The sequence below is a fragment of the Urocitellus parryii genome, chromosome 7 (assembly GCF_045843805.1).
Source record: "Urocitellus parryii isolate mUroPar1 chromosome 7, mUroPar1.hap1, whole genome shotgun sequence".
NCBI classification, from domain to species: Eukaryota; Metazoa; Chordata; class Mammalia; order Rodentia; family Sciuridae; genus Urocitellus; species Urocitellus parryii.
In genome coordinates this window covers 69,054,042-69,081,029 of record NC_135537.1, presented here as the reverse complement: position 1 = coordinate 69,081,029, position 26,988 = coordinate 69,054,042, and the positions used below count along the sequence as shown (strand labels likewise).

The 26,988-nt window shown below is 32.8% G+C and overlaps 1 protein-coding gene across 3 annotated transcripts in view; it reads left to right on the top strand.

The window, feature by feature from the left end:
* Nucleotides 1-26,988, top strand: part of Arfgef1 (ARF guanine nucleotide exchange factor 1) — a 107,760-nt gene that overhangs the window by 51,609 nt on the left and 29,163 nt on the right. For 2 of the 3 annotated variants that reach the window (XM_026407756.2, XM_077801425.1), the window contains exons 11-22: nucleotides 3,698-3,797; nucleotides 3,902-4,041; nucleotides 4,149-4,257; nucleotides 5,459-5,660; nucleotides 11,967-12,078; nucleotides 12,452-12,657; nucleotides 12,930-13,014; nucleotides 16,633-16,804; nucleotides 18,752-18,903; nucleotides 22,727-22,855; nucleotides 23,716-23,874; nucleotides 24,101-24,251. In XM_026407756.2, coding sequence (XP_026263541.2) covers nucleotides 3,698-3,797; nucleotides 3,902-4,041; nucleotides 4,149-4,257; nucleotides 5,459-5,660; nucleotides 11,967-12,078; nucleotides 12,452-12,657; nucleotides 12,930-13,014; nucleotides 16,633-16,804; nucleotides 18,752-18,903; nucleotides 22,727-22,855; nucleotides 23,716-23,874; nucleotides 24,101-24,251 — 1,717 coding nt within the window. The remainder of the gene's footprint in view (nucleotides 1-3,697; nucleotides 3,798-3,901; nucleotides 4,042-4,148; nucleotides 4,258-5,458; nucleotides 5,661-11,966; nucleotides 12,079-12,451; nucleotides 12,658-12,929; nucleotides 13,015-16,632; nucleotides 16,805-18,751; nucleotides 18,904-22,726; nucleotides 22,856-23,715; nucleotides 23,875-24,100; nucleotides 24,252-26,988) is intronic. The other variant, XM_026407757.2, reaches the window with a different exon arrangement.

Here is a 26,988-nt window from a genome sequence, read left to right as displayed (position 1 = left end):
ATAGCACCACCCACTTATGATTAATATGGTTTTGGACTATAAAAGGTGTACTCAAACCCCAAGAGGGGGTTGAAGGGTATAGACTTGCAGCCTGCCCCTTGGACTAACAGCTAGTGGATCCTGAACTCCAACTGGTAAATAAAGTTTCCATCTCCTGCTTTAAGATCAACTTGGTGATTTATTGTAATCTCACCTCATTTTGGAGGCCCCAGAGAGATGATCACCTGAGTCAAGGCTGTGGCTCTAGTGTACACTGGGATCCTGGATCCTCTGATGCAGAGAAAGGTGTCCTCCCTCTATAGTTGTGGGAGCTCTGTGCTTTGTGAGGGTCTAGGCCTCCTGTGGTGACTGATTGGAGCCCTCCCATAGAAGCCCTAGAGTGACTCACATCTATAATTCCAGAGGTGTTGAAGGAGGATGGAACTGCATGTATTGGGAGGTAACTCATTTGACTTGATTGTAAATCTTTCAAAGTGTTTCCAGTGCTTGATTGTAAAGCCCAAGGGTGTATCAAGTGACCTTGAGCCTAAGGAGGCTTCTGTCAATGCCCTACAGAGCTCTGGTAAATGGACCATGGGATTATGTGGAGGAAAGAGTGTCCATCTTGTGTTTTTGTCTTGTCTTGTTTGTTGTTTGCTATTGTTTGTTACCCTTTTGTTTGTTTATGTTAATCTCCAGTTGAGTTTGTTTCTAACTAAAAATAACAGTTATTCCTAAATGTCTTATTATTTTCACAGACATGGCAAACTTCTAAATCTTGACAACATATAGACAACTAGAAATCATTTTGTGTCCAAAACAATGGCTAAAATTTCAAGGTTTTTACACATAAAATATGAAGTCCTTATTCTGTTTCATTTCCATAACAATGTTCTAAATGAATCTGATAGATACACAGAATATTAAGACAAAGAAACAATATGATTATTTTAATCATCTCAAAATTCTGGGAAAACAAATTATTCTTCTGAGCTAACAAATTCTTAGTCTTGAGTTAGGATTAAATATAACATTAACATACAACCTGCATATCATATCTAACATGAATGTGAAAATTGACAACATAAAAAAGGATGTTTCTAAAATATGCCCTGTTTCAATCAAAACAATCATTTAACAAATAAGAAGTTGGGAAAAAGCATCTACTAAATCAGTAAAAATATAAGTACTATTTTAGAATACTGAATTATTTGAAGATGAAAACAAAAAATCAGGAACTAATATACCTGCATAATATGTACATACATGTTGAATAACTTATTTTTAGTTACTTTTTTCTTCATTATCTTTAAGTAAGACTACAAGTAAAAGACATTTTTTAAAAACTTTTAGAACTTTTAATACTGAAGTCTTTCATTTTTGATCATGAAACATTTAAATTACTAGAGGATTTTGGAAAACCTTATACAACAAATTAACAGATTTTTGAACACGGAAACTCCCATAAGGACTGTTTAGTAAACTGTGTGAAATGTAAATTCTTATGGAACTAAGCATCATAAAGATAAATTTAAGTTGTGATTTATATTTTTCTATGAAAATGAATTTAAAAGGAAATACTCTAAGAAATTTCCTGTTTACTTATAGGTAGTAGATTGTCGTCTTAGAATTGTTATTATGTTGTTCTGATGGTTTTAAAGAGATCAGATTTATTATGTTCATTATATTCTGAAGGGGAGATAATGAGAATAAATGAGATGAGTATACATATGCTTTTGAAAATATTAGAGATACTCAAATTCAAGATGAGTTTTGTTCTACTTGGAGAAAAATCCCATGTAATTTGCAACACGATTTGCAGAATTTAAAGATTGTGAAAATATTCATTTTAGAGTTTTCATAATATGATTTTTCCATGCACATTAAATTATATATTTTAGAAAGTACAGTTTATATATAACTTCTTAAGAGAAAATCTGTTACATGAACACAGTGTGCTTTGATAAAGCTATTCTCCATATACTTGATGTTCACGAAATCATTAAAGGTTTAAAATTTTTAGAGCCCCTGTTGTTAGGCATGGTATATTACAATAATAGGCTTTTGTTTATTTGCAATAAGCAATAGATATTAACTAAAGTTTTTTTCCCCCTGTATCTCCAAATCTGTTATTTATTTACTATGTAAATCAAAGAGTTCCAAACTTTCTGATTCATGACATCATTAGAGACTCTAATCTTTTCATTTCTTTCGCTGAGAAAGAAATACCTAGCTGGTCATTTATTAAGCAGCTAGGACCAAACAACTCAATAAATACTTGTCTTATTTGTCTGTTTCAAAACAAGTAGTACACATAAATTCAAAGAAAAAAATTAAGTTTTTGTTTCATTCATAGCTAGAATTCCTTTACTACTGGGATGTGTGTGGTTGACACTGTTCAACTTTTTATATCTTTGAATTAGATTGAATAATACCACCTATTCTTCAGTAATTTTCACACAGTATTTGCTTTTTATGGTAGCAACTACCATAACCCAGATTTGCAAAGATAATGATATGATTCAAAGGAATTTAGTTTATAGAAACTGAACAGGTTTTTGAGGTATCCAACAGATATACTTCCGTCTGAATTTTATCTTAGAAACAAAGACTCATGGTGCCCCTGTGAGTTTGTTTCGAGCATTTTAGGTTGACTTGATAACAGTGTTTAGAAACTTTGGCCATTTAACCATAAATATTTATTTTATTTTATTTTTTTATATTTTTTTATTGGTTGTTCAAAACATTACAAAGCTCATGATATATCATCTTTCATACATTTCATAAATATTTATTGAATGCCTGTTTAAGTGCCCTGCAGTGTGGACACAGTGCTTAGCAAGAAAGAACTGGTTCCTATTCTTTTAGAGCTTACAGTACATTAAGCAAGTAAATAGGAATGTCCTCTAAGTTTTTTTGAAAAAAAGTAGATTACCCCTGTAGATACCTAACCCATGGGGGGAGAAAGTGTCCATTATCTTACATTATAAAAATGACTATTTCTGGATTTATGTATGATTCATAAATGCTAATTTGTTGCTTTTTTATAATTATCCCTTCTTAGATCTCAGTCACTTTCAAAATAAATTTGAATGTGAAAATTCTTAGCTGCTAAATTGAAATTTACTTCATTATTAGGTTCACGCCTTTGTGCATAATATTATTTGGTATAAAGAATAATGAAAAATAGTTTGTATGTAGTTTTCAAGCAATAAGGAGTTTCACTTCAAGCAATAAGGAGTTTCACAACACCATATAAGAATTAGAAACTTTTTATTGTTTATTGGAATACCCAATTACATTTAAATCTAAGAATGGTTAGGCTTGCACAGTATTAGAATGTCTAAAAAATATGACTGACAGAGTATAAATCCTCACTTTGAAAGGATTTAAAAATTATGTATGAGTTATTAGTTTTGTTGTTACATTCAAGAAATTTTCACCCTTCGGAACTCCAAATCTTTGCATATTTCATTTGTTTTAGCTGTGTGATGGTAAACAAAATCCAAAATGTTTACTGCTGGTAGTGGAAAGGCAGGTTTAATTCACCACCCAAATTATTATAGTCCTGAAATATCAGAGATAGAACTCTAAAATAGAGTTGAACTCCAGAGAAGTGTGGGTCCTAATCTCTGCTTTCCATCTTTAGGATATTTAAAAGTGATCACACAACTGAATTCTAAGCAATATTTTAAATCGAAGTTTCCCCTAATCACAGGTGTTCTTTAAAGAAATTTTCCTGTATATTTTGGAAACTTCTACCAGCTCATTTGATCACAAATGGATGGTTATTCAGACGCTGACAAGGATTTGTGCAGGTATTTGGAAATATCTTTTTCTCTTATTATAAGATATTTCAAAGACCAAATGTACTCTTATATTGGATCTTTTCTGTTAAAATTAATACATTATGTTGTTACAGATGCTCAGAGTGTAGTGGATATTTATGTAAACTATGACTGTGACTTAAACGCAGCAAATATATTTGAAAGACTAGTAAATGATCTCTCAAAAATTGCTCAAGGAAGGGGCAGTCAAGAACTTGGTATGAGTAATATTCAGGTAAGAACTTTAAAAACATATTCAAATTTAAACTTTGCAGAGGAAGAGGAATGCATTTTCTTTAAAAGATCTTTTTGTTTTTATTCTCTCTATGAATTATTTTATAGGAATTGAGCCTGAGGAAAAAAGGTTTAGAATGCTTAGTGTCAATTTTGAAGTGTATGGTTGAATGGAGTAAGGATCAGTATGTGAATCCCAACTCTCAGACAACTCTTGGTAAGGTGATATTTTGAGTTATAATTCTTCATCATAAATGACAAACTTTGGGGGATAGTTGCATAAACAGGCTCATGACATGTTCTTTAACTGATAGAAAGCATTCTTCTTATTATTCAAATAATTAGTTTTAAAATTATTTCTAGTTTAGTGTGTTTGTTTGTTTCTTTGAGATGTGGTCTTGCTGTATTGTCCAGCCCGGCATCAAACTTGCAATCCTTCTACATCAGTCCCCTGAATAGCTGGGATTATAGGTGTATACCATCGTAGCAGCTAAACTTAATTAATTAAGTTCCAATATTTTAAATATTATACAAAACAAAACATATTTGTATGGCTTTGTTACAGTTATAAAAAGAACCTAAAAAAGGTTGAGTTGTTCATCTATGTTTGATGTTCATGATCACTCAGAGAAAATGTCAGAGCTTGAAAGGCTACCCTAATGTTATCTTAGCCAAGAGTCCTATAAGGAAAACTATTCCTTATGAGGCATGAGCTGAGAGCAAAACTGTAGTGTATATAAAACACTGCAGCTACAAAACAAATCCCTGCTAATGGTGCAAATTGTATTTGCGCAAATGTTTTAATGTTAAATATATTGTTTATTTTAGTACCACTATAATTTATTTGTAATAAATAGTTATCAAAACAACATTGAAATACATTACCTTATTGTAAAATTCATTTTTTCTTTCACATTTTTTTTTCTTGGACAAATATGGCAGTAATCCCATCCCACAGTGGTTTCACTTTCCATGATTTCAGTTATCTGAGGTCAACCACAATTTATGATGAACTCTTCCTCCATCCTGCTTGGGACATGAGTCATCCCTTTGTTCAGCATTTATTCTGTATGTGCCACCAATCCACTTGTCTCTTAGTAGCCTTCTCAGTTCTCAGATCAACTGTCATGGTATTGAAATGCTTGTATTCAAGTAACCCTTATTTTACTTAATGGCCCCAAAACATCAGAGTATGATTCTGACAGTTGAGATATGCCAAAGAGAAGCCGTAAAGTGAAAAGATGAAACCTCTTGACTTCGTAAGGAAAGAAAAAGGATCTTGTACTGAGGTTACTAAGGTCTACAGTACAATAAAATATTTTGAGACTACATTCTTAAAGCTTTTATTTTAGTATACTGTTATGATAGTTCTGTTTTATTATTAATTATTGCTGTTCAATCAGTTTTTCTTCTTACAGGTCAAGAAAAACCCTCAGAGCAAGAGATGAGTGAAATTAAACACCCTGAAACTATAAACAGATATGGAAGTTTAAACTCCCTGGAGTCAACATCATCATCAGGCATAGGCAGCTACAGTACACAGATGTCTGGCACTGATAATCCAGAACAATTTGAGGTCCTAAAGCAACAAAAAGAAATAATAGAACAAGGAATAGATTTGTAAGTGTCAAATTTTAAGGAAAAATGTTACTAATAATTCTAGAATTATACCACCTCTGCTCTGGGTTTCTTTTCAACCACTCATGACTTTTTATTCCTTTCTTATTTTGACTTTCAATGAGTAAAATGGGGGATAGTTCTCTTAGATCCAAGAATTCTAATGACTCCTTATTTAGCTCCCCAAATTCATGCCATTCTAGCCCAAACAGACTCATAATACCCAATCCAGCCCCTCTTATCATATAGATTAAATGAACTTCATCTGTTCAGTTTTGCCTTATTCATTTAACTTGGTTATGACACCTGCCATTATATTTCCTAATCAGATGATAACTCAAAAAAGTTTTAAATATTAAGCCTCTAATAAGTAACATTGCTTCTTTATAGGTTTTATATTTCCTCTATATTGCATATTGCTCTTATTAGGGATATGATCTTGTCATTGATTTTATTTTTTTATGTTAATAAGATAATCATCTCCCTTTTCATCCTGGTTAGTGTACCAGACCGTGATCTTATAAAATCAGTTTTCCTGCTAAGTTTTGTGATATCAGCCTGCTTCTAGACTATTTCCTTAACTACCATGTAGCCTGCCTTCTTTTTAGTGCCCGCTTTTTTTTCCCCCCAAAGAGATGCAATAAATAAATCTCCATACTATGGTGGTAGAGTGCCTGCTTAGCATATATGGGGCCCTGGGTTTGATCCTTGATACTGGAAGTTAGAGGCGGGGTGGAAATCTAGCTATTGTAAACTGTTAAAAAAAAAAAATCCATTGTGTGTTTACTTAGTTTGCTGCTTCTAAATGCTTTAAAGCATTCTTTCCTGATACTTGTAATGTCTTTTGGTGAATGTTTAAGTGTTTTGTTTTTGTTTTTTTTTTTGGTGTTAACCTATTACGTCCTGAGATTTTTAATTCTGCAGATATTTCAACAAAATCATCACAAGTACATTAAAATAGGTTGGAAATCATAATCCAGAGCTTATATATCCCTTATTATCATTAAGAATGAAAATACAGGTTGTCCTACAAATAGGACATTATAGTATCTTTTACACACATAGGCTGTTTTACAGATGGGACATTGGGCAAATATGATATTCTTTCATATGTAATATGATACACAAATAAGTGAATTTCATGACCCTTTCAAAAGTAATTTTGGTAGAAGGAAGCAAAATACTTCAAACATTATTGACAATATATTGTCAGTTTTGCACAACATGTCTTGTTTTGACATTGTTATTCTTGCTGTTTGAGAGTAATATGACTTCTCATGAAAATTTGTTACCTTAGACACTAGTAGATTGGGAGTATTATCCTTTCTTTTTCCTATTGAGTTCTCACAACTTTGTTTTAGGTATGCTAACCAGACGTCTCTTTGAAATCCAATAAATTAATGAAGTCTCTCTTATTCACAAATTCTGTGAATAACCCATGCATTTATAGTACATGTCAGTTATTCATTATATTATTATCATTATCTATTATCATTTTATTATTATCATTTTTTACCTCTATTGGAAGTGGACTGTTTGGAAACCAGCCAATTATTTTTATCCATACCACCACTGAAAATTTTTATAGGTACTCACTACCTTTGGTTGAAGCATATTGACTTTATTCTGTATTTTTTCCACCATTGAGCTTTGCCAAGTGGTTTCACTGTGTCATAGTTGGTTCCAACAATGACATGTTTATTATCTCACTCTTTTACAATAAGAATTTCATTCTTTGTATCAAATCTGTAATCGTACAACCCCCTTGCTTGTTTTTTCATCAATGTTGTTGGTTTCAGAGGATGCTTCTTTATTTTCCCTCATGGTGCCTGTAAGTTGGAATCCAATATTTCCAAGATATACCATCAAGTCAGAGCCAGTGAACAGATTGTTGAAAAATACAGTGTGACACTTCAGCATTTATAGGACCTCCCAAGCAAAAGATCAACATTGGATCCTTCTTGAGGAGTTTTCCCACAATACAAGTCAAAGTTAAAGGAATATCCTGATACTCTTCACAGTACCCAGAATTTATAACCAAATCTATGAGCTTCCCTCTTATAAATTGTTTCAGTGAATTGTGTCTATAATATCTAATAATCATTTCAACCACAAACATTTTGCAAAGATACAAAATTTCATGCATGACTTTAGAATTATATTTATTAAAGGATGAACTTAAAAACCTTAACCTTTAATATTCTTCTGCCATTCATTATTGTTGCAAAAATGTATGATATTTATTAGCTCCTGAAAACAGTTTCTTGACATAGCATTTTTGATGGTAGATATACCAAAATCATCATTTGATCAGTAGTTTCTTATGGAAGTTAGCTGATGAAAACCTGAAAAATTAAGAATTCCTGAAAATGTTTTAAACTCATTTACAATAAGTACTTCAAATTGATTCTTTGAAATATTTCGAATTGATTTTTTCTTTCTGCAGTAGTGTGTGTATATCATATATTTCAGGTGTCAAAATTTCTTCAAAAATCTCTACCAGGCTGACATACTCTAATGAATTTATAATTTTTCTCAAGCATTCAGAATAAGTGCTTTGTCTAATATATTGTTTGGAGTACAGAAACACAGGTCACAACTTGTCAACAAATACCCACAAGTAGCAACAACTTAAGAATTTGTCAGACAATGTCCTAGTGTTTTACTTATAGAACAGCTATTTTTGAACATTTATAATTTGAAATACAGTACATTCCTTGAAATAAAATGACAACCTAGTTTTAGAAAATCCTTTCATGAATGCAATTCTTACATTACATATCAGTAATATATGTAATATTTTGTTCTATTGAACAAATTTCGTAAAGAAACTTTTGCTGTAAAGTTTATGCTATTTTTCAACAATAAGTTTAAAAATACTTTCCAAGCCAGGTGTAGCACATCCTTGTAATCCCAGTGATTTGGGAGGCTGAGGCAGGAGGATTGCAAGTTCAAAGCTAGCCTCAGCAACTTAGCAAGGCCCTAAGTAACTTAGTGAGGGCCTGTCTCAAAATTAAAAAATGAAAAAGGGTAGGGATGTGGCTCAGTGGTTAAGCCTGGGTTCAATCTCCTGTAACCCCCTATCCCATAATATTTTTTCCAAATCTCTAGTCATCCACCTATTTTCTCAAAAGAGTAGAACTCTAAAAATATAATTACTTCGAAGTTATGCATGGTATGGGTTTTAATTAGGAAAAAAATTGAGAAAACATGCACATATTCTTTGTTATAAAATTATAAAATCTTATAAAATGGCCCCAGGAAATAGTCATCAGTACTTCATTCTTTTTAATTGTTTAGTCTATATTTATCTAAGTCCCATCTGTTTCTGATATTATGCAAACTCTCAGGGATACTAGATGAATGAGTTAGTCTTTCTTTCTGAGGAGCTCACTGTCAAGTATATAAAAACTATGTATATTGAAATTCTGTTGGTTACCAAGCAAACATATATTTGGTACTTGAGATTATGTACCAAGCACTGGAATGCACTGGTCCTTGTGTTCAAGATTATAGTCCAAATATAGGCAAAGTATATAATTTTTAAGGGTAACTATATAAGGCCTGTATTAGTAGAGTGTTAGTCAAAGTGTTGCCAAGGGAAGCCAGCTCTATTTGAAGTCTTGAAGAGTGAGAGGGAGTAGTTAAGCATAGTCACAGGGCTTCAAAGGGGAATCTCCATAGCCACCCGTCCTCTCAGCCACTTTATTTTTTTTTTTTTCACTATCATATAGCCATAACAAAGATGCTTTTATGGAGCTATGCTTCCAGTATGTATACTCCTTTCCTGATACCACTGTATCTTCTTTGCCTCCTGCCTTTCTGACCACCTCATCTTAGTCTTGTTATGGGTTATTTTTTCTTGAATATTTATAAACATTACCATAGTTCTGTCCTTCAGCCCATTTCTTTCTTGTTTTGTGTCTTTCCTTAAGTTATTATGTTCTTTTTCATAGCTTTAGTTAATATCTGTGTGCTAATATCTCACAACTCCCAAGTGTTAATTTTTAACATACTCACCTCTACGGAGATCCAAGACTCATTTCTCTACTAGCCTGTTTGGATCTCCACTGGATGTTGCATAATTTCTTATGCCCAGCATGTATATGACCAAATTGGTCAGTCTCATCATAGTCAACACCTTGATACTCTTATCCCAAACAAAAAGACAGACAAAAATTCCTATTTTTGTCATTTAGGCTAATGACTCTAGCAGGCTACTAAATTTATAAATTAGAATCCTGAGAGTTAGCTTTAAGTTTCCCCTTACTCTTAAATCTAATATTCACTATGTAGGTTCTGTCCATTCTACTTCCTGAATATCTCTGCAATCCATTCTTTCTCTCTCTTCCACAAGCTATCCTTTGGAGTCACACCACTTCCAGTTTTCGCCTTGACTAGTGTAACCTTTTCATCGACTTACTTTTTTTTTTTTTTTTTTTCATGCTTTAGGCTCTTCTCAACTGTACTAGAATAATCTTTCTCAAATGAAAATTTTTGTTTTCATTTTGCTTGTTCTTAAAGAATAAACCAAAGCTTGCGATAGCAGATAGTACCTTCAGGATTTGGAGCTGCACGGTGCCAAACTTTATTTCCTGTCAATTCTCTATCTCACTTAGTTCCAAAAATGCAGAACTATTTATTACTGTATCATGCTGTTTTATGGTTTTTGCATATGAGTATGGCTTCTTCTTTTTCTGGGATGTTTCTCTTACTCCTTATAAAAGTTGTAATCATTCTTCAAAATCCAGTGCTAGAATCACCTTCCACAAGAAAGTATTGTGAAGATCTCAGTTATTGATCACCTCTTCCATGTTGTGTTCTTATTTCGTGAATACATCCTATTTGTTCTATTTTTAAAATTGTGTTTTCTTTCATTAGAGTGAGAGCTTCTGGAAAGTGGGGATTGTGTTTTATCTCAATGAAAAATGTTTGCTTTTAATTAACACAGTGGCTGTGTTTGAATTAGAACTCAACAGGGGAATCATTAAGACAGAATAGGGAAGAACATTACAGACAAATAGAATGGCTTGTGCACCAGCACCAAAGGAGAGGGAGGACATTTGAGGATTCTTGTTCAGTATGTCAGGGCAGGATGAGGGAGAGTGGCAGGAGGTAAGATTAGAGTTGAATCTGGAATATAGAAGGCCTTATTCTCCATGAAAAGGGGGTTTTTGTCTTATTTCCTTTGATACTGGCATGCTGATAAGGGTTTTAAACAGAGGAGTGGCATCATCAGATTTCTGTTTGAAAAGATGACTTTGCAGCAGCCTGAAAGGATAGACTAGAATGTGGGCAAAACAAAACATAGGGAGATCATTTAAGAACTCTTGCAGTAACCCAGGTGACAGGTGATGAGGCATTGGTGTAGTAAAAGTAGGAAGAAAATTTGTTAGTGACATTTGAGTTGACTCTTGAAGCATATGGGGGAGTTCCCCTATGAGCGGATCTGATAAAGATCATGTAGAGAAATAGTCTCTACAGCTACATTATGTTTAGGAAATACAGTAGGACATATAGGAGCATGTGAGAGAAGGGGAGTGAGAGATGAACTAGAACTATAATTGTTTTGTTTTGGTGGTGCTGGGGATTGAACCCAGGGCCTTGTGCATGCTAGACTAGCACTCTACCAACTAAGCTATATCCAGTGTCCAGAACTAGACTATATTTGAGAAAGGTTTTGTGTGCCATTCTAATGAATTTGAACAGATAAGCCAAGGCTACTTGAAGATTTAAGGAAAAATGTATATTCAAAAGTCTGTGATACTTAGTATTCACATTCTTATCAGTCCATCTACTGAATGGCATTGTCTCAAACCACTGTTGTTATGAATCAAGAAATATACCATCTTACAATAAAATGTCTGTGAAATGACCTGGATCAGTAAAGAAGGCCTTCCTTGTGAGGCTCCTTTTTATTCTAGTTCTTTTTGACTGGCAGTTGAATTCACTTTACCACTGACCTATACAGCTCCAGTCCTTTTTATTTTTCACTTTGAGACCAGGTTCCATTAAATTACTAAGGCTAGTCTTGAACTAGGGATCCTTCTGCCGTAGCCTCCCCTGTCACTGGGATTACACATGTGTACCACCACACCCAGCTCATGGGAGACTCTTTTCTAAGAAAAAATGAATAAAACTTGGTAAAATGTAGTATTTTTGTACATCCAGGTACAAATGATGATCTTATTTAAGATCCTGTGTTCTAAGTACTATTGAAAAACTAATTTATTGTAGTTTAAGATCCTCTTTTCAAGAATTACAAATGGTTTTGTTTTTAATGTTTCTGTTAACATTAACATCATCTAGATTTAATAAGAAACCAAAGAGAGGAATACAGTACCTCCAAGAACAAGGGATGCTTGGCACCACACCTGAAGATATTGCCCAATTCTTACATCAAGAGGAAAGATTAGACTCTGTAAGAATACCATTTTATTTCTTTTTTTCTGCAAAATTCTTTTTAAATTATTAAAACATACTATGGAACCTTTAAAATGCATTCCTAAATATGTAATAAAACCTAAAGAATAACCTGGATAATGTATGTTTATCTAAATATATAAATATAACATAAATTTTGCTTTGTGTATTTTCTAAAGATACAATGTCTTGATTTTTTTTAAAAAAATAAGCACATTGAGCACATTTAACTTTTAATTTTATGTTTAAAATTGTTAACCTGGTAGTTAAAAACCTGTGGATATTACAGATTTTTCTTCTTTTTAAGAGGCTGTGAGGCAAATGCAATGTACTATTAGAATATCAATTTCTATCTTTTGTTTTTATGTTAGACTCAAGTGGGTGAGTTCCTGGGAGATAATGATAAATTTAATAAAGAAGTCATGTATGCATATGTGGACCAACATGACTTTTCAGGAAAGGACTTCGTTTCAGCCCTTCGCATGTTTCTGGAAGGATTCCGTCTTCCAGGAGAAGCTCAAAAAATTGATCGATTAATGGAAAAATTTGCTGCAAGATACCTAGAATGTAACCAAGGGTAAGTAAGATTCTGATGTTTCTTTTGTGAACCATATCCATGATAGTGTGCTAGGGAGGATCAGGGTTTCAGAGATAACAGGATATAATCCCCTGTCCTCAAGAGAATTTATGTTATCTACTATCTAGAAGTAATAATTAATATTCATAAAAAATTGTAATATGAGGTACAACATAAATTCTAAGAAAATTTAAAGTGCTTTTGGTTTGAGATGACTTACTTAAAGTATGAAACAATAAAATTTATAATAATATATGCATTTATTTTTCCAGACAAACCCTTTTTGCTAGTGCAGATACTGCTTATGTTTTGGCTTACTCAATTATCATGTTGACCACAGACCTTCATAGTCCACAGGTATGTTTTCTTGTACATCAATTTTACAATAAGTAGTAAAAATTCAATGTATTATTTTGAATTCAGTTAAGCACTAGTTGAAATTTTAATGTTATATAGTTAAACTGGTTGGTTACCAAATTGGTATTTTTAGTTAGAGTAGGTATACATTTTACAAAAGCAATCCCTATAAATAATTCTAAGTAGACTTTTGAGTATATGCAAAATATGTCTGTATTTATCATTCTCATAATTGACAATTTTTGAACAGTTTTAAGGTAAATTTCAATCTAAAAAGATGTTTATAAGTTGCTTGTGTGTACTTGTTGCAATATGAGAAAACACTTTACATAACCATCTTTAAAAAAAAATTTTTCAAACTTAAATAGTAGAAAAATCTATGGCCTTCATAGTTACCAATTTATGGTCAGTCTTCTAGCTACATCCCTTACTTCCCCCAAGTAAATTTGAGGTGTATCCAGATATTATTACATCTGTATTTATTTCAGTGTGTATCTCTAAAAGAGAAATATTGTATTTAAACCATAACCACAATACCATCACACCTAAAATATTTAGTATTATTTTTAAAATTGATCAGACCTCTGGAAAATGTTCAAATTTCATTTACCACATCAAATTCATAATTCCTTCTTAAATATTACCCACTTTTAAAAAAAGTTATTTTTAAAGTGTCTAGTATTCTGAAACCACACTTTGATATCCTTAGGTAAAATTATCTTTATAGATTATTTGCAAGAATTTCTTAGTACTTCTAGGGATGGGTATGTAATGAAACTTATTAGTCTTTGGATGTAAATTAAATTATTAAATTATGTTCATATTAATCTGAGATGTATTGGAACAATTAAAATTTATTTGCAGTTTGAGATTAAACTTTGCAGTACAGGGATTTTTTGGGGGGGGGTGCTCAGAGATGTTGAAGATTGGGTCCATATGGAAAGTATCTATTAACATAAGGCAGAAGGAGTATGTATGATGTTATTCCTGTTTTAAACACCAGAACTAAAAAACTGTGGATGTGCCATCTCTTGTCCTAAAGACAAAATACCATTAAGTTTGAGATTGCTACCTATATTTGAAGAATAAACCAAAGTTTGTGATAGCAGATAGTACCTTCAGGATTTGGAGATTGACTTGGTTTTATATTCAAGATTGAATTGGTTTTAATTAGCTTTTTAAAAATTATATGTAGTTAAGATTGTGATCATTTAACATTTGTTGTGGCATATTGTTCAAATTGTAGTCAAAGCAGCTTATCTTCTGGGTTTTTATTATCCAGTGTGACTACTTTTTTCCATGACGAAAGGCAATCCATAGATAATGAATTATTTAGATGTTATTATTATCAAAGTTTTCAGTCTTACAATAGAAATTACAACCTGGACTTAGAAATCTTTATTTTTAGAAGATTATTATTTTAAAGACATTTGGTTTTATAAATATAAGCAACATCATATACAACCATGCTATAAATCTTCCTAAGTGTGTGTGGATATTCGTGTTATTTAGAAGAAATGTTAAAAACTCCTTTTATATGTTTTGATAAATACTCAGATTGTTAGAGTCGTTGAATACATACCAGTTAGGGAGCATTATATTAATGGTGTTTTGTCTTTAGGGCAAGAGATTTATCCATGAAATACGCTTGGTGTTCTACCTTAGTGGTAGCAATCTCGAACTGTTCCTTATCAGACCTAGTATCCAAGTGATGATGTGCATACAAGTTCCTGTGAAGCTAAGTAGTCTGTTAGAAAATTGAACTCAAAATCTTGGCCCCAGGTGATTTATGAACCATAACAAGTAACATTTTTTAAAAATACAGATAACTTAAAGGAGTTCCGTAAAACCAGTTTTTCTCAGTGTTTTTCCAAAGTTCAAATACAGGTGAATTTTAGCAAGTTATTTATCTACCTTATTCACCTAAAATATTTATGGTTAGGCTACCTTTTGTATATAATACACATCAGAGAAGGTTTTTTTAATTGCAGTGTAGTTAAAACATATTTAAATATGTGTTTACATTAATGTTCACCAGTAGTGTTGACCAGCTTTGCATGATTTAAACACTGAAGTAATTCAGGTATATCAGAATAAAATTCAAGAGTGGGGCATTCCATAAAAGATGTCAGGAGAAGAAAAGTAGAATAATGTTTTATGCTGCTTCCAGAATTCTACCACAGCAGAAGTGTGCCATAGTGGGATTCTGCTCATACCCAAATGCACAGACATTTTGCCATATTTAAAATTTGCTGAAATGTTTTACCATACTCAAAATTTCCAGGTGATTTTTATTTTTCTTTATCTTTTTCTTGACAGTTTTGTTATTCTCAAATGTCTTTTTTAAAAACACATCTGTCAGAACTTCAGGGAAATGGCTTGCTTACATTCATATTTTTTAATGTCGTGACTTAAGATGATTTTTTTGAAGTTGTAATATTCTAGGTCTTTATTCCATTAATAGTAAGTTCCATGGTAATATTTCTACAGTTTCATAGGAAAAGCACTCCTACCAGTGCTTTTCTGACACATTGGAAGGATTTTACTTGCAAAGTAATGTGAACTTAAATAAGTATATATACCTGTTATATCCTGCACCTTATTGTTCTGAGAACATTTATGCAGATTTATAAGAGCTTTATCTTTAGAATTACTTTTAATTCTTTATGGAAGGTAGTAGGAATATATCTTATTAAATATTTCTTCAGAGATAACATATAAGATTTCTGGGCTTTGTCTATCTGAATTTCTGGAGATATAGTATGGACATTTTTGCTAAATCAATTCCCAGGTTTGGTGATGGAGCTGCCATTTTAGAAATTATAAATTTGTACTCATCAATTTATTTAAGTAAAACATTCCTATTCAGAATATTTTGGCGGGTGGGGGGTGGATACCAGGGATTAAACTCAGGGGTGCACTCCACCACTGAGCCGTATCCCCACCTGTTTTATATTTTATTTAGAGACAGGGTCTCACTGAATTGCTTAGCACCTTGCTTTTGCTGAGGCTAGCTTTGAACTCGTGATCCTCCTGCCTCAACCTTCCAAGTCACTGGGATTATTTGTGCGCCATCACGCCCCGCCTTCAGAATATTCTTAGATAAGACAAAACATTTAGAAGGATACTTTGCCCAGATCACATACTATTATTCAGTTGCCATAATCTCTCAGAATGTTATCTGATTTTAAACAAATTTCAACTGCATAGTTATTTTTGCATCTGCTGTTTTAGAAAATCAGCTTTTAATTCATTGGCAAAATGTTTGTTTTTCTGCAGTAATATTTGAATCTTTTTGATTCTGTGTTTCAAATAATTGTGTTTCTAAAAGAGAGCTCTTAAATCTTAGGCTGAAACAAATAACTTCATTCATTCTAGTCTCCCTCCTTATCAAATACTCATGTCTATATCAGAGCAAGGTGAATTCTTATATGCCAAAAATGGGTCTTTTCTATGTTCATTTTTTATGACTTCCTTTTTTTAAAGGTATGTTTTGTTGAATGTTTTCTACTTTCAGTCATCAGGGTATTTATAAAATTTCCTAAATATTCAGTTTGCTAAAAAATGAGTGAATTTTTTATGTTAATTTTAGAGAATATAATGGTTTTTCCTATCTAGGTTAAAAACAAAATGACAAAGGAACAGTACATTAAAATGAATAGAGGTATTAATGACAGTAAAGACCTTCCTGAAGAGTATCTGTCAGCCATCTATAATGAAATAGCTGGGAAAAAGATATCCATGAAAGAAACAAAAGAACTAACAATCCCTACAAAATCAAGTAAACAAAGTAAGTATCTGAATCAATTGAATCCTGGTGTGTACAAGGGGAAAAACATGGGTTCATAAGAGTTTATTACTTGATTTAAAATGAAGTAACCCCATATAACTTTGGGATAGAACTATGTTTTGACAAGAAGTATTATATACAGTTTGTATTATATACAGTTTGATGATATGATTGTATGTTTCCCATATTTTGAAGAAGGAACACTGACCAGTGACTAATGGAAAACACTAAATAATTGCACGTTAATGTGCATTTTATGAGTACTTGTTTAGCAGTTAATCTCAGCAAGAATTTGGAGGCCAGAGAGATTGATTAGACCACCCCACATAAAACATCAACTCTGTCTTATTTTCTGCCTTCTTTTCATCTGTAAGCAGCGTAACTGTCTTTATACCCATCATTAAACATAAATGAAAGGTGAAAGTAGCAGTGACTAGAAGAGGTAGGGAAGGTTAGGATCACTGAAATTGGAAATGACTACCTCAGTCTACAAATTATGCCACTGTTGAGTCCCTAGATCTAACCAGCCAATGGTGGACCCAGTTCTGGTCTAAACACTATGTACATGAAGACTGTGGTGATTAAATTAGAGCTATCATCTGCAGGACATTCCTGGCCCTTTTAGGGTAGTGGTTCAAGAATATACTCATAATATTTAGAGAGAAAGAGGATTCCTACCTTGCTGATTATTTCTACTTAGAAGTAAAATCTCAAGCTTGAACAGATTACAGTAGCAATCCTGCTAACAAGAAAGAAGCAGTGAGGTCCTTATGCTTTGTCTATTCCTAAAAGTTGGATTATGGGATCAGAGGCTAGGGAAATAATGTCAGAAAGAATATAACTTATCTATGGAATTTTCGTAAATTTATCCTCACTTTAGAGATGAGGAAAATTGTGTCCAGAGAGATAAGGAAAAAGAATCAGAATCTATGAGCTGACTATAGTATAAAAACTTTTATTCAGTCTCTGTCCTTAAAACACAGAGAAGTGGCAAAGCCAAGTCTTGAACTAGTTCATCCTTGGCTCTTACTCTGGTTGGTAGTGTTATTTAATCTCTGCTTATAACATTAAATATATTAATCAAGCCTTTATTTTTACACTTGAGTAAGATGCCTATTATCTATTTAATTTCTTCCTCCTATGTTATACTTGAATTCCTCTTTTTTTGGCCTCTTTTGTCTGTGATGGTAGGAAGTTCATAAGAAATGTAAGGAAACAGTGATGTGCAAAAAACAATAAAATTACCTTCGAGAGGGGGCTGGGGTTGTGGCTCAGTGGTAGAGTGCTCATCTAGCATGCATGAAGCACTGGTTTCAATCCTCAGCACAACATAAAAATAAAGATATTGTATCCACCTAAAACTCAAAAATAAATTTAAAAAAAAAATTACCTAGGAGTGTTAGGGCCAGTGTTTTCTTGCTAACTCAGGACATCTTTCAAACACATGAAGTACAAGAATCCCATTGCTTTTTCCTATTTTCTGCAGTTCTCCTATCTCACATTTGGATTGTTACTCTAACATTTTCATTGTGACAACTCACCTGCTCTTACTCTCCTTTTTGTAGATTTTCCACTTACTCCTAAAATTGTTCACCATTTAAAAATGAACAATTCTATTGACATTTAGTAATTTACAATGTTGTACAGTCACTACCTCTGTCTAGATCCGTATGTTTCATTACCCCAAAATAAAGCCCTGAATCCATTATACAGTTATTCCCCTGTTCCCTTTCCCTCTAGACCCTGGCAAATACCAGCCCACTTTCTGTTTCTATGGATTTACCTATTCTGGATATTTCATGTAAGTTGAATTATATAAGACTTTCTGTGTCTGGCTTCTTAGGATCTTTTTTACTTAGTGTTAATTACCAGTGTTTATTTGGCAGTAAAACATCAAAATAGCATTTTAAATGCTTTATTGAATGCCAATTTTGTTTATTGTTTCAGATGTAGCCAGTGAAAAACAAAGAAGACTTCTGTATAACTTAGAAATGGAACAGATGGCCAAGACAGCTAAAGCACTCATGGAGGCTGTGAGCCATGTTCAGGCACCTTTTACAAGTGCAACACATTTGGAGCACGTGAGGCCTATGTTTAAGGTTAGAATTACTAGTAACTTTTGATTGCAATATACATTTTTATATAATTTTTTCCAGCATATTTTTAAGAAAAAAATAGTACATTTGACCTGGAAACTATTGCCTATTACTTTAGGGCATAGTGGATATAAATTACAGAAAACAAGAAGAGGTATGCACTATAAGAAATTAATAGGCACATGATCCTAGGAATTAGAAAGCTTTTGGAGAATGGTCATTAATCCTTGGCCTGTTTTTCTCTAAGTGAGTTGGACTGAAACCTTTGGAGTTAAACTCAGATTTCAAAGTCAAGCTGTGGCTCTTGCTCTCTCAATGCTTCTAGCCCGTGAACTAATATAAGGGTTCTGAGTGTGCCTGGAGCCCAGAAAGTAGGTTAAGGATCAGAAGAGAATGTTATTTGTGTTTGTGGTTTGATTTAGTAAGACTAATGTCTATTGGTTCTTTGCAGTTTGATTTCCCTTTACTTCTTAATCCTCCTATTCTGACCTTTCTCCAAATTCCAAAATGAGTAAGCAGTACATCATAAGAGTTATAGAGAAGTAGAGCGGAATCAGTTAATTTTGAAAAGCTAAAGTGAGTGAAGTGTTCCAGTTCATAAGACAGTCTGCTAAGATCCTCTGTGGAGACTGAAGATCATAATTCAAGTTATCATTCTAATTCTAGCTATATATGTATAGGTAGTGAAAAATTACAGGATTTCTACATTTAAGAGGTTTTGTTTTAAATAATTTTATACCTTCATTTTGCTTTTCTTTTCAGATAGCTTTTTGGGAGGGAGAGGAAGAGTGTTTTTTGTCATTGTTAAATAAAATAAGAAAGATACCATAATCTACTGCTCAGAAAAAAAAAAATGTTATTCTGTATATGTACAACTTTTCTATCTTAAACAGTTGTGATCATACCATGTAAAGAATTTTATATTTTTCTGTTTCTCATGTGTTTCTCTATTTCATTAAAAATTCTTCATAAACAGCTTTTATGATCTAGTCTCTGGATTAACTGTAGTGATATAAACATACTCCAAGATAGATTTAAGAATCAGTCTTTTCACTAGGGTGGTAGCACACGCCTGTAATCCCAGCAGCTCAGGAGGCAGAGGCAGGAAGATTGCAAGTTCAAAGCCAGCCTCAGCAACTTGGTGAGGCCCGAAGCAACTTAGTGATACCCTGTCTCAAAATAAAATATAAAATGGACTGGGGGTGTGGCTTAGAGTTAAGTACTCTGGGTTCAATCCCAGATACCAAAGAAAAGAATCAGTCTTTCCCCTCAGTGCCATTTCTACTACCACTGCCATATTCCAGAAATTCTTATTTCTGCCTCTGAAATAAGTACCATAGTACTATAAGTACTAAGTACTATAGTACTCTCCAAACTGGTATCTTTACATCAACTTTTATATTTCTCTTATCCATTTACAAAGGCCATAGTGATCTTTTCAAAATACAAAATGAAATGCCACTTTCTTCCTTAAAGCCTTACACTATTTTTTTATTACCTCTTTTTATTCAATTGTCACAACTAAATGGAAATAGGTAAGGCAGGTACTGTTTCCCTTTGTTTTATGACCTAGATTATTAGAGTTTAGAGTAATTTTGTGACTGCAGCGTCCCGTAGACCAAACAGGTACCTTAACCCAGGTTTCCTGAATCTTACATTGACGATGTTATAAAACCTAATATATTAATAGAGTTTCTAGAACTCATGGTTTGGCTCCACCTGCCTCTCTGAATATCATAGCTGAACATCTTCTATCTCTTACTGTTCTGCAATCACATTCGAATTCTTTCAGTTTCTAGAATGTCTCACATTCTTTTCAGGGTATTCATACAAGGTATGTCCTTTGTCTAGAATGTTTGTTCTTTTTTCTAAGTAGTTTCCTTTTTATTATAACATGCTCTCCATTTCTTTCATTATATTTATAATAGTTTGATGATTTATACATATGTACAGCATATATATACATATATTTTTATGTGTGTGTGTTTGTGTTTATTAGACAAGAGACTATGTTCACTTTTTCCAGTATAAGCATAGCTCCTAGCTTGTGGTTATTGCTCAATAAATAAGCATTGGTGGGCTGAGGTTGTGGCTCAGTGGTAGAGCACTTGTCTAGTATATGTGAGGCACTGGGTTTGATTCTTAGCACCACATATGAATAAATAAAATTAAGTCCATTGACAACTAAAAAAATATTTTAATAAATAAATAAGCATTGGCTAAGGAGAAGGACTGACTGATAATATCATTCTAGGAATTTAAGGGTAATAATCATTTGGGGAGGGGCATTTTACCATTGAGCTACATTCCCAGCCCCTCTTATTTTTGTTTTGAGACAAGATCTCACTGAGTTACTGAGGCTGGCCTTGAATACAATCCTCCTGCCTCAGTCTCCCAAGTAGCTGGGATTACAGGTGTGTGCCCCCATGTTCAGTGGATATAAACATTTTAAATAATTTTTAAATGCATTGAAAATTATATTTCATAAAGGTTTACAGTTATAAACAGGCAGTTTCACTGAAGCAGAATATTATTTAGGTGTAATTTTATAATCATTTTTTTTGATTCCCAGTGGAGTTGAACATTTTTTTCCACTGGCTTTAGTTAATAAGTTTATAAGAACTACACCTTATATGCTTTTCATAGCATCTCTCTGTGGTGACATCTTCAAGTATTATAAGAAAAAGAAATATGAGGTTTGAAGATATTAAGTGGCAGAGCAAAGATGAGCAAGAACTGTGGATTATGTTTGTTGAAAGATTGTACGCTTTTAATTCTAAATTTTCTGAAGTTTAGAAGCAAAGCTCTTGAGTAACTATTTTTTCTTAGAATGATAAAACGTCATAGACTTTTAAAAAATTCCAGTTGTCATTTATTTAGAACACTGACAAAAATATTTTTCATCTTCATGGCTATATGGATAGTTTTGCTGCTGCTGCTTCTGCTGCTTTTTGAATGACTTTTATCAAGGTAGGGAGGAAACGCAGTGATTTTTGCTTCTTGATGACTTACTAAAAGCAGTGAATACTTTTACATCAGATATTTCAAAGTGTATGTGTAGTTTTTAAATTTTTTTGTTGTAGATGAGCACAATACCTTTGTTTGCTTGTTTGTTTGTTTATTTAATGTGGTGCTGAAGATCAAACCCAGCGCCTCACACATGTTAGGCAAGCACTCTACCGCTGAGCTACCACCCCTGCCCTCAAAGTATATGTTTTGGTATTAGGATTTTCCATAGTCAAAAAATAACCCTTCTTGGTTTTATATTATAGTTTTATTAGGTATTCAGAGTTTTGAGATTTAATTTTAGTATTTGTTATCTTCTACAACCTGTAATGAGGAAAGATTTTATTAAACTTTTTTTTTTTTAATATTGTCTAACTAGGAGCCAGAGGTATCACTGTCTCAGTGTAAAACATTTAAAAAATTAAGCTAAATGATGTCCAGGTAACAGGTTTAAAGAAAAGAGAATAATATAATTTGTTGGAAGTTGGAAAATGATTAAAAGGATTTTATTGGAAATAAAAGAGTCTGAATTTTCACTAGGATCAAAGCTTGCAAAGAGAGATGATTTCTGAAGTCGGGTAAACTAATATTTTTATGAATATTCACTATTCATTTCCATTTTTATTGATATGAATAATTTTATAGATGCTATTCTTAAAATATGTCTAAGGTTATCTACTGATTTTGTGATCTTGCTTTCCCACTTAAGCTCAGGCAGCATTTTATACTTTTCCCTCCTTTCTCTAAGAAGGCATTCTAGGTAATTATGCCATTTTTAACTTTTAGCTTGTTTAATTTTTAAAATTTTTAATTTTGCTAGTTGGCTTGGACACCTTTTCTGGCTGCATTTAGTGTGGGTCTGCAAGATTGTGATGATACCGAAGTAGCCTCTCTTTGCCTAGAAGGGATAAGATGTGCAATCAGAATTGCATGCATTTTCAGCATTCAGGTAATGCAGAATTTTGCCTTCATGAGTTAGTCTGGAAAACATTGATTATTTGTGCTGTTGTTGTTGTAGTTCAGTTCACAATATATTTTAATATCTAACTTATTACCAACTAATTTCAAATTTGTGGAAGAATTAATTGAATCTTCATGTTTAATTTTTGGAGACTTTCTAATGGAAAGGGTGGTTCTACACTGATGTTTCTAAAATTTTTATCTTTAATTACATTTTGTTTCTCTAAAGAATATTACCTATATAAAAAGTTTTCAAGACTGAATTTCTATGTATTAGAGTAATTGTTTAAACATGTTATTTGTTTACACTTAGTGAATCATAGTTTACATTATCCATGTATTTATTTTTATATTATGACTTAAGCTTATGAACAAGTTATCTTTAAGGGAACCAGTTCTGTTTTTGTATATGCTATATCTGAGAATAAATTTCAACCCAAAATTTTCTGTATTCTTTTTACTTAAGCACACTTCATATTTAATTGTAAATGTTTTGGCTTAGTATATAACAAAGCACAATTTATCTGTAGAGGGAGAAAATGAGCAAATTTATAAACCAGGATTTTGCTAATCTACTTAAAACAAAGTACTCAATAAATATTTTTTTTTACTGTATGAATTCCTTTGTTACCACCAAAATCTCAGCTTGAATTGATGTCTGTATTGCTTTTGAATTTGAGAAATTTATACTTTTTTTGTTTTATCATTTTAAATTATTTTGTGGCATTGTGTGTAAATTATGATATGTGATTTGTAAAAACTAAAAAATGGCTTGTCAGTAAGGCATTAGAGATGAGTCAATCTGCTGTATTTACAACCTATAAATAAAATTTTTTGTTTTTTCTTAAGCTGGAAAGAGATGCATATGTTCAAGCACTAGCAAGATTTACCTTACTTACAGTGAGTTCTGGTATTACTGAAATGAAACAGAAGAATATTGACACAATAAAAACACTTATCACAGTGGCTCATACAGATGGGAATTATTTAGGAAATTCATGGCATGAGGTATAACCATTTTATTTTCAACTTTGCAGTTTGGTTTATAAAATGAGCATTAGCTAAATATTCTGTCACTGACATGGTTAAGTGAGAAGTTACATTTAAAATAAGTACATTTTTATAAGATTTGTAATGTAATCTATGTTGAAGGCCCTAGCTGCATATGTTTAAATATTTTTGGTAGTGTATTTGTAACAGAATTTATATTTTCTTTTTCTTTTATGAAATGAAGATTCTGAAGTGCATCAGTCAATTGGAGCTGGCACAACTTATAGGAACAGGAGTGAAACCTCGATACATTTCTGGAACAGTGAGAGGCAGAGAAGGATCTCTGACTGGGACAAAAGATCAGGCTCCTGATGAATTTGTAGGTCTGGGGTTAGGTGAGAATTTAAAAAAATTTTTTTTACAAAGTATCAAAAATTATTTTTACGTTCTTTATTATAAATCACTTTATTGTAGCAGTGAGATATAATTGGAGAAATTAGATAAAATACATTTTATCTACTCTTATGCAAGGTGACTATATAGGAAACTAAGTCTTTTTGGCCTGGTCTGGTTTGCAGTACTAAAGTGATTCCTAATCTCAGTCTCGTACTTGGTACAGTTAAATTATCTGTGGCCCTATGCAGGCCTACCCTAATTTTTCTGCCAGTATATAGAATCTTTTTCTTTTTTTTAAGTAGGCTTTCATTTTTTTAAATGTATTTATTTTTATTTATCAGTATAGTATCTTTATATCTAAAGTTTCACCTAGTACTTAGTATGGCCAAGAACTTCCAATTTTAACCCAATAGAACAAAAGAAAATAATAGCAAAAATGATGCAGAAAAATCAAAGACAGTACACTTTTAGTCATAAATAGAAGGAATTCCACCAAAGAAGAAGCAAAGTTTAGCCTTTGGCCCTGAGTGCTATGTTTCTGGGTTCAAATTCTGTGTTTTTATCTGACTAAATGTGATGTTACTTTAACTGTCTCTCTGAGATTGGGTTTTCACTTTTGTAAACTAAACTCATAAGATTGTTAAGATTAAACATGAATATATATGAATGGATTTAGCATAATTATTGGGCTGTTAGAGACTTTTGGAAACTGTCCACCCTCCCTACCCTACTTCCAACCAAGAATATAGAGGCATGATTTAAAGAGAACAGTAAGGAATATGCTTAAGATCCAGGAATGTTTGCCCTTTTTAAGGCTTTGCATTGTAACTTTACATTTCTGGACATTTTAAAATCTTTTAGTAAGTCCCTGTTGCTGCTAGCAGGATAAGTTCTTAGGCAACCTAAAAAGATTTCAAACCTGGAAAAGGATCCATGGGGGAAGAAGTAAATACCAGGACCATTTTGTGGTTTTAAATGGACTGAGGAAAAATTAATTCCATATGCTAATCCTACTGCATCAATTAACAGTGCAGTCTTTCTGTCATTGATACCATAGAAGCTAGGTAGTGTGAGGTCTGGGAGGTTAAGTTTCCTACATGATACCTAGATGATCCAACTGCAGGATTTGGAACTGCCTGAGCACCTGCATAGTGACTTAACATAACCTGAAAGTTCAACTCTAAACATTGGAACTATTAATTACTTCATGAGGTAGTATAAATGACAATAAAAACTATTTACAGGCAAGGGAAGTGATGGTACACTGATGGATTGAATAGCTTTGAAAATGCATAGGGAGTATGAGAAGGCAAAAGTTATTATTAAGTGTTCATTGCTGGTGCTCAGTTTTGGCAATTAGGTTACCATAAAATAAAACATTAGTAGAATATTTTAATCTTCTAAAAGTTTTAGTAGATAAGAAATAATAGTATTTTCTAATAATGTTTTCTAATATACTTGAAATTAGTTAATTTGTTCATGGTGGTGTTGTGCCACTTATATTGTAAGGGTATGAGATGACTTGTCTTCTCCCTTCAGTAAAAGGGAATTTATGGAAAAACACATTTCAGAATTAGAAATGAAAAACAGTTCAGGCTTCAGGCCCACTCCCAAAACCAGTCACTGTCTCATACTCTAAAGAAACATAAATGTTTTCTCTTGTGCTATCTACTTTTCTGTTTTATCTGCTCCATTTTCCACTCGCCTTTAGTTTATTGGGCTCTCATTTTTTAGTTATACCCTTGGGGGGAACTACTAGCCTGTTGGCTTGGCCCACATTGGCTATCTCATTAGTTACCAACCAACTCACATGGCAGATCTCTACCCCATCCCTCTTTGCCCACCTACTTTGATAGCAGACGCTTTCCTGAACCAGCTGATGTAGTTAGAATTTAAGCTAGAAGATGATGCAGCACAATCAAGCCAGTTGAAAACTAATATTCTTCTTTAACAGCAGTATCCATGCACCCATATCCAGGTAACCAAGTTGACAGGATTGAATATAGTCTTTCTGTATCCATGTGGAATTGGTTCCCTTAAGCATATTAAAATACACACTCAAGTCCCTTATATAAAAGTCCCTTATATAAAATAGTGTAATATTTTCATATAGTCTGTATACATCCTCATGTATATCTTAAATCATCCCTAGATTACTTGCAAACCTAAGGCATTGTAAATGGTCTGTGAATAGTTGTTACACTATATTGCTTAGGGAATAAGAAAAGTAACAACATAAACTCCCTATATGTTCTGTTATAGATACACTTTTTCCCAAAAATATTTTTCTTTCTTTCCTTTTTTTTTTTTTAAACCACTGACCCACATCCCCAAGTCCTTTTTATTTTTTATTTTGAAACAGAGTCTCACTAAGTTGCTGAGGCTAGCTTTGAATTTGAGTTTTTCCTACTTAAGCTTTCCAAGTTGCTGGGATTACAGACAGTAATCCCAGTGTGCCTTGCTCCCCCCAAATATTTTCATTCCATAGTTGATTGAATTCATGGATATGGTAACCACCGTGGATATGGAGAAGTGGGTGTATATATTTTTCCAACTGTGATGAAAGTGTGTACTTTCTCTTTTTGGAAACTTGAAGCTTACCATTTTTAAAAATACATAGTGTCTATAATTTTTTTCCACAGTACTATGGATTGAAGCCAGGAGTGCTGTACCACTGAGCTACATCCCCAGCACTTTCTATTTTTATTTTGAGACAGGGTTACTGTAGAGGCTGGC